Below are 14,962 nucleotides of genomic sequence, written 5' to 3'. Positions count from 1 at the left end.
CCAGCAGCCTCTAGAGGCTGTGATGGACATTCAGAGACATTTTGCTCAGCAGTAGAATACGGGAGCCTGCCGATCCCAGGCAGCTGTGCCTGTGCTCCCACCAGAGACTCAGTGCTGGTATAGGTAGACAGTGTAACAGTCTGGAAAAGCTTGCTGCAGACTTAGAATGAGAAGCTGAAAGGAATTGTTTACCTGCCTCGAAACACTGAGATATAACTAAATTATGAGAAAAATCTACATTATTGCTGACTCTACTAGCAAGTCAGTTCGGCAAAGGAGTCACCACCTAAATTTTAATCCACTGCATAGTATTCCTACATGCAAAGTCAGATAAACTGTATGGCTCTATGCATACTAGAGCTGAGGCTTCAATAAATGTTTATACTTAGATTAAAAACTATTTGCACAGCAAATTTTTCATATTTAATATTCTTTCCAAAGTGACAGTGCAACAAATGGAAATTTGAAGTCAATTTACAAAAGTGAGATAAACAGAATGTCTTCCATTAACTGAGTAATGATATCTGCATATTATTAGTGCACTGTCCCTTTAGATCAGTATTAGTACTTTTCTATGGTTTTCAAAGGCATAGGTTCACCTTCAAAATTAGTTTATGGTTTTACTTACTGTAGCAACAGTGACTGTAGCAGGGAACGTGCCCTGGAAATGCACAGCTATTATATCACATGTCCTTCTCACTTTCCAATAAACATCCTAAGCTGTGTCACATCTGAAATCCTGAGCTTCTGATATAGCGCACTACTTCCTGAACAGATGTTATTCATCCCTCTTTTGCTAAGATTGAATTGTACTTCACATTGCCGAAAGGTTAGCTGTAGAGAACTAATCTTGCAGAGATGTCATGTACTGTCTCTAAAACACTGCAGGCTCTTCTTCTCACAGCGTCTGGAACAGGAATTACTGCCTATCAGCAAATTAACATCCTGTAAGACTATTGCTCCATAGAAAGCAATAGTAAATGCAGGATGATCATCACTAAGAGTGCATCCTTATTTGTACAAGGGTGACTCCACTCATGAAATTACATACAAAGGTTTTTCTTCTATCTACTTTGTTAGACTGTTATGTCATACCTGTCTAGGCAATTTTCACAAGACTTCAAAAGGACATGAACAACGACAGCATTACAGGAATTAGCTTTTGATTAGCTTCCTTTGATTATACCTTTTAATAAATCATAGACACCTATGGTGACTAGCATTCAGTCAAACGACTGAAACCCAACCAAATATTTGCATGCTTGTAGAGGCAAGTAGAAAGCAAACATTTAAACCGCTGGTTTTTCTGGAAGATAACAGAACTTTATAGGCATTATCCTGTCTTCCTAGGTTAGCATACAACAAAATTAGACAACACTAGAAATCGCATTCCTACTGGTTTTGACGCTGTATTGTATAACATCCTGGCAGAGTTGCAAGAGTTTCTGATGAGATTCTCCAGTGTCTCTCATTTCCAGATCAAGAATCTTCTTCAGTGTTTCCGGGGCCCGCCATTCACAAACCTAATGATAGGTAGGAGGGAGACACCAGCAGTGAACAGGTTAGATAAAAGGAAGTCATAAAGGTACCAGGTAAGCACCGTGTTCAGCACTGTTTTCCAGAACTGCCCATTGGAGTGAAGTATGCCACCAGATAGTGCTTTACCTTTTCTGTGACATCATTAGCTTTCTGGATCACTTCTTCCATGATAATCTTACAGGCCTCTTCCACAAACTTCTCTCCTGCTTTTGAGTCCATTATTGGACCATTTAGGATGACCCCATCCACCAAGACAGCATTCTTTTTCTTCTGGAGCATATCCTGTTTGCAAATACCAACTGTAAGACAAAAAGCTCTGCGTTAGACAAGGCCTGGGCAATTAAATCATAAAGTACTAAATATTTGTTCATTGCTGATTATTCAGTGAATGTAAGGAAAAGAACACATGGCCTTTCCACATGTACAAAAATCCTAGATTTTGGTGGAAAAATCCTTGGAAACATCACAAGCAAATTGCTTGTGTTACTTTACACCTAGACTAGTACTACATACCATATAGCTGGCTATTACTGTGTATCTGCTGCTTTCTCTAGCATACGAAAGCATGCAAGGCACTTTCCAACCTGGGAGGAAAATGCAGTTCTGGCTTAGAACATGATACAGCTGGATAAACAGAAATGAAGTGAAATAATAAGCACTTCCCTTAGATGAAAACATCCCCCTGCACATCAGCCCTCAAGCTCCCCCTTTCTTCCATGATGTAACTTCCCACATCTTTCTGCTCACCCTTCCCACCAGCCAGTTCTATCGCAGAGTCCTCCATGTCTTTTGCAATGCTTCATTGACCCCACCTCCACAAAGACAAAACCTTTTGAGATTCCTATCAACATCACATACCTGCTCTTCTCTTTTCTGTCCTTACCCTATTAAGAGACCTGAGCCACCTGTTAACTTGCTGTATTATCCTGTGTATTCACTTCTCCACTGGTGATCACCTCCCTCAACTTTATCCATGAGATGTATTCTCCTGATGTGTTGCATAAACACATGGCTACTCCCTCCTTTACATTACTTCTGAAAGCACATCCAGGATGCTTATACAACACTGGACAACAGAGGCAACTGCGTATCTATTTCATGTATTGATTGCATATGCTGAGATCAGGACTCCAGCTTTAATCAACGTGAGGATAAAGACGAAAGTGAGACATTAGGAGATACCAAGAGAACAGACATTTGAAACAGTATAGCACTGAAAGGAGAAGCGGTAACTACCACATCTGAATTACCTGGGTTACAGACGGCATCTGTATGAGCTTGCCATAGAATAGCTACCATCTATGAAGCCAGGCAGCATTGCCTCAGAGGGTCTTTTTGAGCCAAAGCTCCAGTGAAGATGTTGGATGGGTAAGGATGTATGTAGGAGAAAATTTTATGCCCAAAACAACTTTACCATCTGCTTTGCTTTTTTCTCCAGTTGCAAAGCACAGATGAAAGGGAGCTTTTTCATAGGTCTAAACAAACAACCAAGTTTCCAGAAGATTGCAAGACAGTCTGACACTCATCATGCTCATCATAATTACAGTTTATCATCTCCAGGATACAGAAGAACAATGTTTCTTGTCTGGAAAAGTGAAGATCTTTGGAGTCCATTGGCTGAAAGAAACCCTGTCAATCCCATGGTAACTCAGAGTAGCTATTCAGCTTACTTTCACTTGTTAAGACAGATATTACAAATGAAATTCTAGCATAGGATGACAAATGATACACCAAGCCTCTGCATTTCCAAAATTGCTTCTATTTTTGATCCAAAGGAGAAATATTTTGATGAACAGTACTTTTGTATATTACTGTAGAAGAGGCATATATGTTCTTGTGGGACAGATACAGAACTAGCAGGTAAACAACATTCCATCTTCATCAAGCAAAGAGGGAAAATCCTCTACATCTGAGAGCTCAGTTCTGAGCATCATGATTCCTAGCATACCACAGCAGGGGCATCGTATAGAAATTACAGCTTTAAAGTCTTAAAGGTCCCTCTCTGAAAAGACAAGCTAGTAGGCCAACTTTACAAGACCTAAAACATCACGTATTAAGGAATGGGAAGAGAACAGGTCTTTGGGCAGGCAGAATAGGAACTATTTTTGGATTAAAAGTCAAATCTTTTATGTATAAACAGCTTCATAAAGTACTAACCAGAGCTTAATATAAACGCAGAAAAACTCAGTCTTACCATCTGGAGATCACAGAAGCATTTAGGTTGGAAAAAACCTCCAAGATCATCAAGTTCAACCATCAACCTGCCCTACCAATTCCCTTCACTAAACTACGTCCCTTCGTGTCACATCCAGAAGTATCTTAAATATCTTCAGGGACAAGGATCCCATCACTTCCCTGGGCAATCCACTCTAATGGCTGACCACCCTTTCCATGAAGAAATTATTCCCCATGTCCAGTGTAAACCTTCCCTGGTGCAACTTGAGACTACTTCCTCATGTTCTATCACTGGTCACTTGAGAAAAGAAGTTGACACCCTCCTCACTGCAGCCTAGTTGTACAGAGTGATGAGATCTCCCTTCAGCCTCCTCTTCTCCAGACTACACAACTCCAGTTCCCTCAGCCACTCCTCATAACGCTTGGTTTTTAGTCCCTTCACCAGCTTCACTGCTCTCCTCTGCACACACTTAAGCAACTCAATATCCTTCTTATAGTGAGGGGCCCAAAACTGAACACATTACTGGAGGTGCAATCTCACCAGCACTGCGTACCAAGGGATGATCACTTCCCTGGTCCTGCTGACTACGCAATTTCTGATGCAGGGCAGGATGCCTTTGGTCTTTTTGGCCACTCAGGCACACTGCTGGCTCATGTTCAGATGCTACCATCTCCATGTATGTCAACGGTGTTTTGTTTCTATGAAAAAGAGGATAAGATTTGAAAAAAACTACATGGGAGATTATAATCTCTTGCAGAGCACAGATACTAGTACTAACTTTTTTCTTTTTTTCCTCCAGAAATCTCCCAAAGATGTTGGAGCAAGAGAACTTACTAACTCCTCTTTTTCCTCTGCTGCACTCTCCAGTCTCTGCTAAAATCAGAGCTATGTAAAGGCTTTTCTTTGATAACTCCATCAGCATCAGTTTTGACATGTTTGCATAGCAAGCAGTTACCAGTGCTTCCATGACTTTTCATAGAATTCCTCTAAGATCATAGGTTACTTAAGGTTACTTTTTTTCCTGCCAGGTCCTTAGGATGATGGGTCTAACAACAGCTCTGTATGTTAAGCAAATCTATTAACCTTTACACACAGTTTTACAGTCTCCAGAGGATACTCTGTGGAGCCTCAGGAGGAAGACATCCTCTGGAAAATGGGTGACAGCCCACTCCTAACTCCCAAAGCATCTGTGTTGGACTTCAAACACAGTCTTTGAAAGAGAAATGCAAAGCAGAGGGGTCAGAAGGAAGGGAGGGAAAAGAGCCTTGATTTCAACAGCAATTTACCTGTGTAAAGCTCTAGTAAGGAGCTGGGGACTTAGCCCACATTATAGTACATGAAATAATACACCTTGCAGCTATTAAACAAAAAATAGTGAGAAAATGGTAATCACCATTTCAATCTGAATTTGCTGAGCTAAATTCCACCCCACAACATAGTATAAGGTTATTAATGGAAAATAATAGAAACAACTGTTTCACAAATCAGCAGCTAAATTGGGTGCAAGCATAAACATTTTCTGAGCTAAAGGTATTCAGGTTCTGCAAACTACTGTTGGATAAATATACTCATGATTTTACTGCAAATCCTATAATACTTAATCCTCTACTTATAACAGTCTGATTTCCAGAGTTCTAATGAGAATCTTAAACTCCTCTTTGCTCAAAAATGAACTTGTCTCCTCCCAGCTGCAGCAAAGACCTTGCAGAGGCAAACCAAGTGGATGATACAAGTCCAAACTTCCAGAATAGAGCCTATTGTTTAAATTGCTTTTCTTTTTAACCATATTTTTTTTTAAAGGATCCCATGAACAATTTATGGCTATCAAGAAACATTCAGGTTTCACTTCTCATGTCACATTACTCAAGTGAAATGACATACCTTCTCCAAGTACAGCCTCCAAACATTCACACTGTCTTTCTAAGCTGATAATTTACTGTTTCTTTATCAAATAAGAATAAAATGCTTAAAAAAAAAAAATTCAAATATTTTAGTTCATTTGCATATCTTTGTCTCAAACACACCTTATTGCATTAAAGGAATGCAGCCAGTCATCTGTTCCATGTGGAGCCCATATGTACCTTTTCTGTTGTTTATGAACAACATGGTATGCAAACAATCTATATTGCTTGTGGCAGCAACAAATATATCTTTTTCATTTAAGATTACAGAAACAGACTCCTAAACAGACTCAGAAAACAGACTTCCAGGAAGTGTATCAAATGCAATTTCTGCCAAATGGCTCCAGGCTTGGAATAGAACAAAAACTTTACCAAATGGAAGTGTCTTAAATCAGAGATTAAGGATTATTGACTGTTTAAGATATCTTTCTGCAAAAGAGAAGACTTGATCCTGCTCCAATTTAAGGTAATTGGAAATTTAACCACTGGCTTCACCAAAAGCAGAATCAAGCTCATAATTCTGATTTTTCATCCTGAATGAAATATTCTATTACAGAAGCTTAAGGTTTTCTAACTAACATTTCATTTTTATGATCAATATTACTGTCCCAGCAGAAAAGAAATTAATTAGAGCTGAAATAACACACAGAAAAATAAATATTTTTCAGATGTTGCCCTATCAATACCTAAGAACCAAGTACTTAAAAAGCTGTGTGTATTTCTGTAAACATATAGAAACTTTCTCTGCTACATTCTTGCACTGTAAAAAGGAATTGTAGCCCTGCAGTTGGCACATTCTGACAACATTGAGAGAGCACCATAAAATGCCTAGAAAGCTTTACTGCTCATAGGGAGGTGACAAAAACAGAAAGGGGTAGTTGTGAAAGAGTGGCTTGTGCTTGAAAGCAAGAACCAAATCCTATTCAGTTTATACTACTGGTACCACTGGCTGTTCAAGTGAATGAAAAAGGTTGACTTCGACCAAAGACTGGCTTCTGCTTTGTAACAAAAGCAGCAACAACTGCCAACATCAATCAGAAATGGATTTTACATTTTTCATCCTGCATGATCTAGCCATGCTTCTTCACTCAAAAGATGTCAGTCTTTTCTTTCAATGTGTCAAGCAAAAGAAAACAAGGGAACTTCACCACTGGGACTCCATACCGCCACATTTAATATATTATTACGGTGCTGTATCATGTATTGGGATATTAAAATGCAAATTTGTCTCATTATGCAACTACTATAATCCCTTGGCATAAGTAATCTACACAGACACTTCTTTAATCACTGCTACGGATATCTCTAGGACTGAAATAAAGTCACTCCACTTTTAAGGCAGATGCACTGTTTCTTAGAAAATTGATTTCTCAGGTTTGCTGGCAAGCAAGAGGGATGCAGCTATCTAGAATCCAGTATACAAGTTAACTTGGTGCCCTGGGAAAGACCCACGTGAAAACATATATATGCACAGGTGCGACAGGGTCGTTGCCCCAGCATGGTGTCCTCCTGGATGGTAGGTTTACAGGCACAGCCTGTGAACAGGGAACAATTTGGGTGCTTCCATCTTGAGGGTCTACAACAGCCATCTGCACAGGAATCCTCTGACCATGAACGTGCAGAAATGACTTTTATAGAGCAGGTCCTGAGGAAGACAAAAGCACTTGTGTCTGGACTCAAAGGCTGCTCAGCAGACTCTGAGCACTGAATGGCATCACCACAATGAGCCCTATTCTCCACCCCATGCCTGAAATTCCCGTTCCTAAAGGAAAGGCTGGGAGATTAGAGGGAATCCTGGAGAGGGGCACCAGCAATGGATGTCTCACCATGAACGCAGGTCCATGCTAGGAGCCAGGTTCTGCTTTCAGAGATGCTTCCAGGGCCCTGAGTGGGCACTGCTGTTAGGTGAATGCTCATAACATTGCACCCAGCTGCTGCGTGGCAAGTGCTTGTTATACAGAACAGTACCACAAGGACACACTACAACAAAAATTAAAAGCAGACAAAAGGAACAAGAACTGGGAACCTTTATGCAGGCAAACCTCAGGAAGAGATGTTAATATTAAAATAATGACATTTCAAAGCCTCACCAACTAACTGAAGGAATGATTCATGCTGTAACATTTCCAGTTAGGAAAAAAGGCAGCATCTAGTTGGAATTCACCTTGATCCAAAGCTGGGTAACGGCAGATGCCAGCTCTGAAATGGAAATCCTAACTCCCTGACCCCAACAAAATTCTCTCAGCTCACATTTTCAAAATTCTAACACCTGTCAACAGAGTGGAGAGCATCTGATACATTAAACAGCCTTTATTTTAATTAAAAGTTGTTTATTAGGAAGGAACTTTTCATGCCCTTTCCTTTTTCTGCAGGGAAGTGGCTATTTTTGCAACATTCAAGTCAGACCCGGGCACCGTGCATGGGATACAGGGTTAGCAATGTCACGGAGAGGAGTATGAATGCAAATGACTAATGTGTGTGTGACCCACACTGAATGTAAAGAATCCAATCTCTGCTTCCCACTGGAAAAGATTGAAGTGAAAATAGAAGGGTTATTTTTTTTTATTTTTTTTTCTTCAAATGGAAGTCCTGTGACTTGATTTAAAAGAGTGTATGACAGCCTGTAATTTCATGCAAGAGCTATATTTTTAGTCATAACATAAACAATTTTTAATGCCAGTCTTTGAAAATTCAACTAAGAAAGCAGTAATTTACTAAAAACTGAGTTGTCTGGGATTCAATGCAAGTTAAATGTAAAAACTGATGAAGAGTAAATTTATTTTTAGAAAGTTTTACTTCTACATTCAATTTGCAGTCAAAACTTTTCCCCCCTTTCACTTTTTCTTAATATCATAAACACTTCCACGTTTTGTTTCCTACAAATAATAATAATAATAATAATAATAATAATAATAATAATAATAATTGTTCACTAATTTATGTCTACAACATTATACACCCTTATTTACTACCATAGGAAATGTAGTGCATTGTAAATCAGGATGTAACTGTCCAGCCCACCAGGTCCTCTGAACCAGCTCCTATGTAGACCTTCATAATTTATTAGTATCTTATGTATAGCAAAGTAGTTCAAACCTCGTTCAAAACAAAGCAATCTACCTCATGCAGACCTGTTCCTTCAGCAGCATCCTTACTGTGCTATAAATTCATGTTTTAGTTCACTACTCTTTCCCTGTTCAGACCAGCCCAAAGCACTCCAGGTCACAGACCCATTGGTCCTACTTATGCAAGTTGGTGATAATCTTTACTTTCTCTAACTTTCCATTGTATACACTGACAATTCCCTAAAGGCAAATGCAGTACAGAAGAAAAACATACAGCGACAGCACAATAGTGATTTCTGACTTTCAGACAAGTGTCAGAGCTTTTTAACATGATATATTGGCATCAAAGGGGGCTCAGTAGTCCCCAAATGATAGAGTACATGTTGTGATCATGTGCTGAGATCGTTCTGGGTAACAACTTACACCAGTCAGGTCGGTTCAGCACAGCAACTTTATTAGAGAAATCTATTAAGGTGTCAGTTTAATTGTTTAGCAACAGGCATCACACAGTAGTTACTAATCTGCGAAGATTAATCACTATTCCATGCTAATGCTAATTTTATCCTTGGCTTACCTTCCAAGGTCCAGAGAGCCACTCAGTGCCAGGGAAGTTTCCTTAGCTGGCATCCCCAGCGAAGGGGAGATCACCACCTCTGCAAGCCAGCTGCCCCAGCCTGGTTATATGCTGTGCCCGTTATCATTTGTGGTCAAGTGTTTCACAACAGTTTGTTGGCAGTTTTAGATTTTCTAAAACTGATATGAGTGCATCTTGTGCAAAGATGAAAGTAGTTTTCGCCACACGTGTTGTGAGGCCAGTTCAGCATTGACTACAGCCTAGGTTACTACTGAGTCAAACCTCTGGCAGTTCTGCTGTCACAGGATGTCTTGTCCCTCCACTTTGGGTCTGCTTGAGAAAAATAAGTATAAGAAGCTCAATAGACACAAGCTGTCTTGCAGTGTAACTAGGAGAGCAATGCCAAGAACCTCGAGACAACTTTTCTTGTTGAAACCCTGACATCTGCCAATGGATAAGATCATATTTATGAGGCTTTTCAGCTTGCATAAGGTGAGATGTGACAAAGGGCTGAGGCATCCAAGCCTTAGAGCTAAAAATTATTCCAAATGATCTAGATTTAACCAACTAGAATTGTTGCTACTTCCCTGACAAAAAAGCTTGGTCTCTAAAAACTGCTTTCCTCATCATATTTGTGGCACTGAAAAGAAAAAAAAAAAAAAACAAAAAACCTCTGGTCCGGTGACTTATTCTTTAAAGACACCTCTATTTGCCAACGCTCAACAAGCTCTTCATTAGGTAAAATCAAGACCACATATATAAAAGCAGCAGCAAAAGAGATGGACATAGATACATATGAGTCAGGTGAAAAACACTACTAAACATCCTTTGACTAATCCTATGTTTTTCAACAATAACCATCAACAGAAAGAACCTCCACTGACATGTCACAAAACCACCACTTACCTTTTAAATTTATTATTCCCTCATTGCCTGTGTATAAGCCCAATAAAATAAGATGACTTGTATGCACAGAGGGAAGAGAAAAAAATAAAAAGGGGAATGGCCTCAATTTAGCCATGTCCCGGTGGGTCTCCTTAAGCCATCAATGCTTTACAAACAATTACCTCCAGCAACCTCTACAGTTCTTGACCAGACAAAGTGAAAAGGAATGGAAGAAAATTAGCTCTTGAGTTTTGCTAAGCCTAAAGAGGTGGTTTCTGTACTCATCTGGGATGAATATCAGGACTGCCTAGCCTGAATCTGACCATGTGGGGAAGAAAAAAGAAAAAAAAAAAAAAAAGAAAGAGAGAAAACAGACAAATACAAAGGGATGTATTTCCGTGTGTCCTTTCTCACATTTGCACATGTGCTAAATGCTTATGGAAATACAAATGGCCGTAACAGAAGCAGGCAGCTTGATACAATTAAGGCCAGGGAAATTAAGGCACATGAAATCTAAGCTGTCTAATAGGCAATAATAGCTGAATCAGTATGAATAAGATTCCTCCAATGCATTAAGAAGTTATTTATACAAATGAAAATAATCACAATTAAAAGATGCCTTAATGATGAAAGAAACATTATTTTTGGAACTTCTCAAATATCAAATTGAGCTTCTTTGCTAAACATTAACTGCCAATAACATTCTTACTAATTTTACTCATGTAGAATTACTTTAATTGATACTACCTTTATTTCTTGCAAATTTATGTTTCCCTTCATCTCAAAAAGTGACATTCACAAAGATCCTAGTATCTTTTTTTTTTTTTTACCAGAGCAGATCTCCAGGGCCAGGAGAGACCCTATCCCTCTGCTCTGACTAAAATACTACCCCTAGTGTCACATTACCCAAGCCTTAAAGTCACCCTAGTGTTCTACCACGCTTCACATTACACCTGCTTGAGATGGCAACGTCTTACATGAAATAACTGTTTGCTGACGCATCTCCCCATTCTGCTGGCAGACTCAAATCACCTAACACCCCAAACATGCCATATACACACACTGAGAAGCCAGCAATTCAGAAGTTAAAAGGCAGCATATTACACAAACGCTGTCTGCTCCCTTCCTCTTGTGGTTTCCAGCTCTGACTCTATTTGCTGTACTTGATGAACTAGTTACAACTTGAGACTCTGCTTAATAGACTCAGCCTTTATGCCCCACAAGGGAACATCTCATGGTTGTTTTGTTTTGTTTTTTTCTCCTCCCCAAATACAGAATGCTCCAGGCTTTCTCCATGACAAAACAGCCTTAGAAAGTTACACTGATGCCAAATGACTGCAGGATACATGCAGTCAGGATCTGCTTCTGCAGCTGGGTAGGAGTGGGAACCTGCAGCTTGGTCCCTGCTTAACCAAGGGGCTTTGCAGTTTTTGGTGTTAGTGAAGGCATAGCCTAGAGTCCTCTTACTCATCCCTGTGCAGTCAGTAAGGCTGCCCTTGCGGATAGCACTGATAATGTCAGAGAGAAATTGGGCTCAATCAGCAACATTGAAGATAAACCTCACAAGTGCACAATTTCAGATACATTAAGGGTGTTAAAATCAATGTCACTCCCCAAGAGCACTCCCACTGCGTTCACAACCAGAGCACGGATAATTCTGTGCACAGGGAAAACACATCCACGTCTCATGGCTCCACTGCAACTGTGTCCCTTTGCCAGCTGCTCTAGTTAACACAAAACAAACCCAACACTACTGCTGCAACAGGCACGTGCCCTTCAGTCATTTTCTCCCTGATGTTTTTCTGTGCAGATTTAGTGAGATCCAGCTAAGAGTACATAAATTGGTACCAAAAGAAGAACGACTGCACATAAACCACAGATCTTGCTGGGTAGTTAAGAGCAGGCTCATGCTTGCTAGAAAAAAAGCAAGCAACAGACTTTAGCAGCACAAATACCAAAGATCTTCCCTTCTCCAACAGCTCAGGATAACAGGAGCAAGACCTTTTCCAAAATCACCTGAGTTCAGGAACGAGGCTACAGACAACATCCTCAGCAATGGCCACAGACCAACGCAACTTCCTTCACCACCCCACCCACGTGGGTTTTATTCACCAGACAGAGCCTGGCACAAAACACAGCAAGTCACCAAGGCAAAGGGAAGAGAGGACAGGGAGAATAAAGCATTTCTGATTAGGGGGAGCATGCTGCACTTACAGGTACTACTGATGAGGAAGGTAATAAAAGAGTGAAGAACCTGCAGTAAGGGAGGGGATTTGATTATCGCTACACTCAGTTTACCAACATAAGCAGTTTGTTTTGGAAGGAAATTAAGATTTTTGGTAGCTTACTTTGGGCAATATTTGCACTGTTACTGAATGGAAAGGCATACTGGGATCTCTGTGACCACCAGAAGCTTATCTTTGGTGTTGTGTCAGAGGATATTAATATGAATGGTCCTGGAAGGCACTTTTGGAGCTTCTGCCATTCACACAGCACCACTACTGCTACGTGCACAGTACAGGCTTACATTACTGTGCACTCTAGCACATACCTTACTGCCTAAGAAAATTGTCATACAATGCTACAAAGCTCATTCACTTACAGCAAATTAAGCAAAAGGAAAGTTATCACTTTTAAATACTAAGTTTCTGGAGCTTTCTTTCAAATGCATTAATTTATTTGGAGATTTTCCACCAATAGAGTTCTGGTGATTTACGTCTCCCATAAATGCAAGACACTAAACTTTTGGGAATTACACTAGGAGACTATTTCAACTTGGCAGCTAATTTTTTGTTGTTGTTGTTTTTTTAAAGTCTCATCCATGCTTAGCATAAAACTAAAAGAAACATAGTATATCCCAAGCCTTCTCGACCATTTCCATAAGAGATTCCCAATTTGCAATAGATGGACAAGATCTTAAGAGCATCGATCTTGCAGGAGAGGACACAGCCACCTGCAAACACTTGTACTGTTTTCTGGCTTAGCAACAAGTTTCTACGCTACCAACGAATTCCTCATTTTAACCTTGCAAATGTTATATCTGAAGCTGAGGTGTACCATAGTTTAGCCACTTATTTTCCCAGCGTCTCCAGAAATCTCATTATTGAGCTAGCCGTAGGTCTTTCACATTCCCAACTTCCACTAACACACAGCCAACTTTTATTTTTTGTTACATAATAACGTTAGATCTCCCTGCTAACGCAGGTAAGCAATTTAACTTGCTAATACATTTCTAAAAGGGGATTAACTTCTCCCTTCCTGAGACCGCTTGCTCCGAAGCGAATCACCGTAGCGCCATGCCTGTTTTATTCTGGCGCCTAAAAAAATGTAAATTAAAAAAAAATATATATATATAAAAAAAAAAAAAGCACGAGTCTTTAAAGATAATTTATTTCAACAAAAACACTGTAACACAATCTTTGCAAGCATTACACCTTCCTAAAGCGTTTGGACGCGTCTCTGCAGCACCTCAGCGAGGGGAGGCTCGAGGGAGCGATGCAGCGGGCGGGCAGCCCGGCTGCCCTTCCCCACGCACCCCCGGGGGAGCTCCCGGCCCCTCGGGAGCCGTGCACGAAGCCCCGACCCCCTGGCACCTCGCAGCGAGAGCCCGGCTCGCCCCCAGCCCCACCGAAGCGAAAAGGAGAAGGGGAGAGGGGGACAGAAGGGCGGCTGCGGCCCCGCGGCGTTTACCCTCCATCTCCTCCAGCCTCCCTCCGTGCCGAGCCCTCCTGCTCCTCGCTGCAGCCGGGACCGGAGCTTGGCCCCGGGGCTCCCCTATTAATACCCGCAGCGCCGCTGGCCCGCCGCCAGCCGCCGCCTTCTCTGAGGGGGGGTGGCAGGAGATGGCGGCGGGGCAACGGCCCCCGGGGGCGGCTGCGGCCCTCAGGGGAGCGGTGCCGAGCTCCCCGGTTTGGGGCCGGGAAGGGGAGAGGTGGCACGGAGCCGCCTGTGCCTCAGCCTGAAGCCACCCCCGGCGCCCAGTGGGGCTGTGCGGTGTGTTATTTTGGGGTTTTTGTAAAATGAGAATGGGTGGTTTGGGGGTGTCAGGGGACCCAAGTTAGTTTCGGTTGGTTTGACCTTTCTGACTGAGGTAAAAAAGCTCTGCTGAAGCACCCGCATCCACCTCTACTACTTCAGTCAACATGAGAAATGCTTGAATCAAATTTGAAGAGTTACAACACAATTAAAACATATTAATATCAGTCTCAGCCCCTGGCTGACTCCTCGATGCCAGCTTGCACTGGAGAAGCTGCAATAGGTAGGATGGAGGAGTTTTGAACATCCACGAGCCGTCCTTCCTCCTGAAGGAAGGAGATTGCTGCTGCTGGTGACTCAATTCCTTTCTGAGAGCCTGGCCCCCAGAGGAGAAACCCTCCGGGTGGGTGAGCAGTGGTGCTGGCACAGGGAAGCTGGCTTTGCTGCCAAGCCTGCACAATTGTGCTTACGCACCGTGGCTAATCAAAGCCCTGGCGTGGCATCCACAGCCATCACAAGCTATTTTCAGGCCTCCGTGTGAATTGTGGCTGACCTCATTATTCCAGTTTATGCCAGGGCATGAACCCTATTCAATGCTATACACGCATTTCTAATTCTAATCCCTTTAGTTCCTGATAACTACTACCATCATATATAATATATTCAAAAAAACTTTTTGACAGAAGGTGTTAGCGCTGTAGTCACAAGAAGGTCTGAAAATGTCAAAAAATTAACTAACAGAGCCCCCCAAAGCCCATTTTTCATTAAAATTCAGGCCCAGTTCAAGTTTGGCAAAGATTTTTGGAAGCTACTGAAATATTCAGGCGTGAATTAAACATTTATTCAC

General features: G+C 41.4%; 1 protein-coding gene across 1 annotated transcript in view; it reads right to left on the bottom strand.

The window, feature by feature from the left end:
- Positions 1-14,079, bottom strand: part of GADL1 (glutamate decarboxylase like 1) — an 82,688-nt gene extending 68,609 nt beyond the window's left edge. The window contains exons 1-3 of the mRNA XM_027451099.3: positions 13,831-14,079; positions 1,666-1,838; positions 1,397-1,523 (exon numbers count right to left, since the gene is read on the bottom strand). Coding sequence (XP_027306900.2) covers positions 1,397-1,523; positions 1,666-1,838; positions 13,831-13,837 — 307 coding nt within the window. The 5' untranslated portion in view covers positions 13,838-14,079. The remainder of the gene's footprint in view (positions 1-1,396; positions 1,524-1,665; positions 1,839-13,830) is intronic.
- Between the last annotated feature and the right edge of the window lie 883 nt (positions 14,080-14,962).

This window comes from Anas platyrhynchos, chromosome 2 (genome assembly GCF_047663525.1).
Source record: "Anas platyrhynchos isolate ZD024472 breed Pekin duck chromosome 2, IASCAAS_PekinDuck_T2T, whole genome shotgun sequence".
NCBI lineage: Eukaryota > Metazoa > Chordata > Aves > Anseriformes > Anatidae > Anas > Anas platyrhynchos.
Note: the sequence above shows the minus strand (reverse complement) of the source record. Positions and strands in the feature narration are given on the sequence as shown.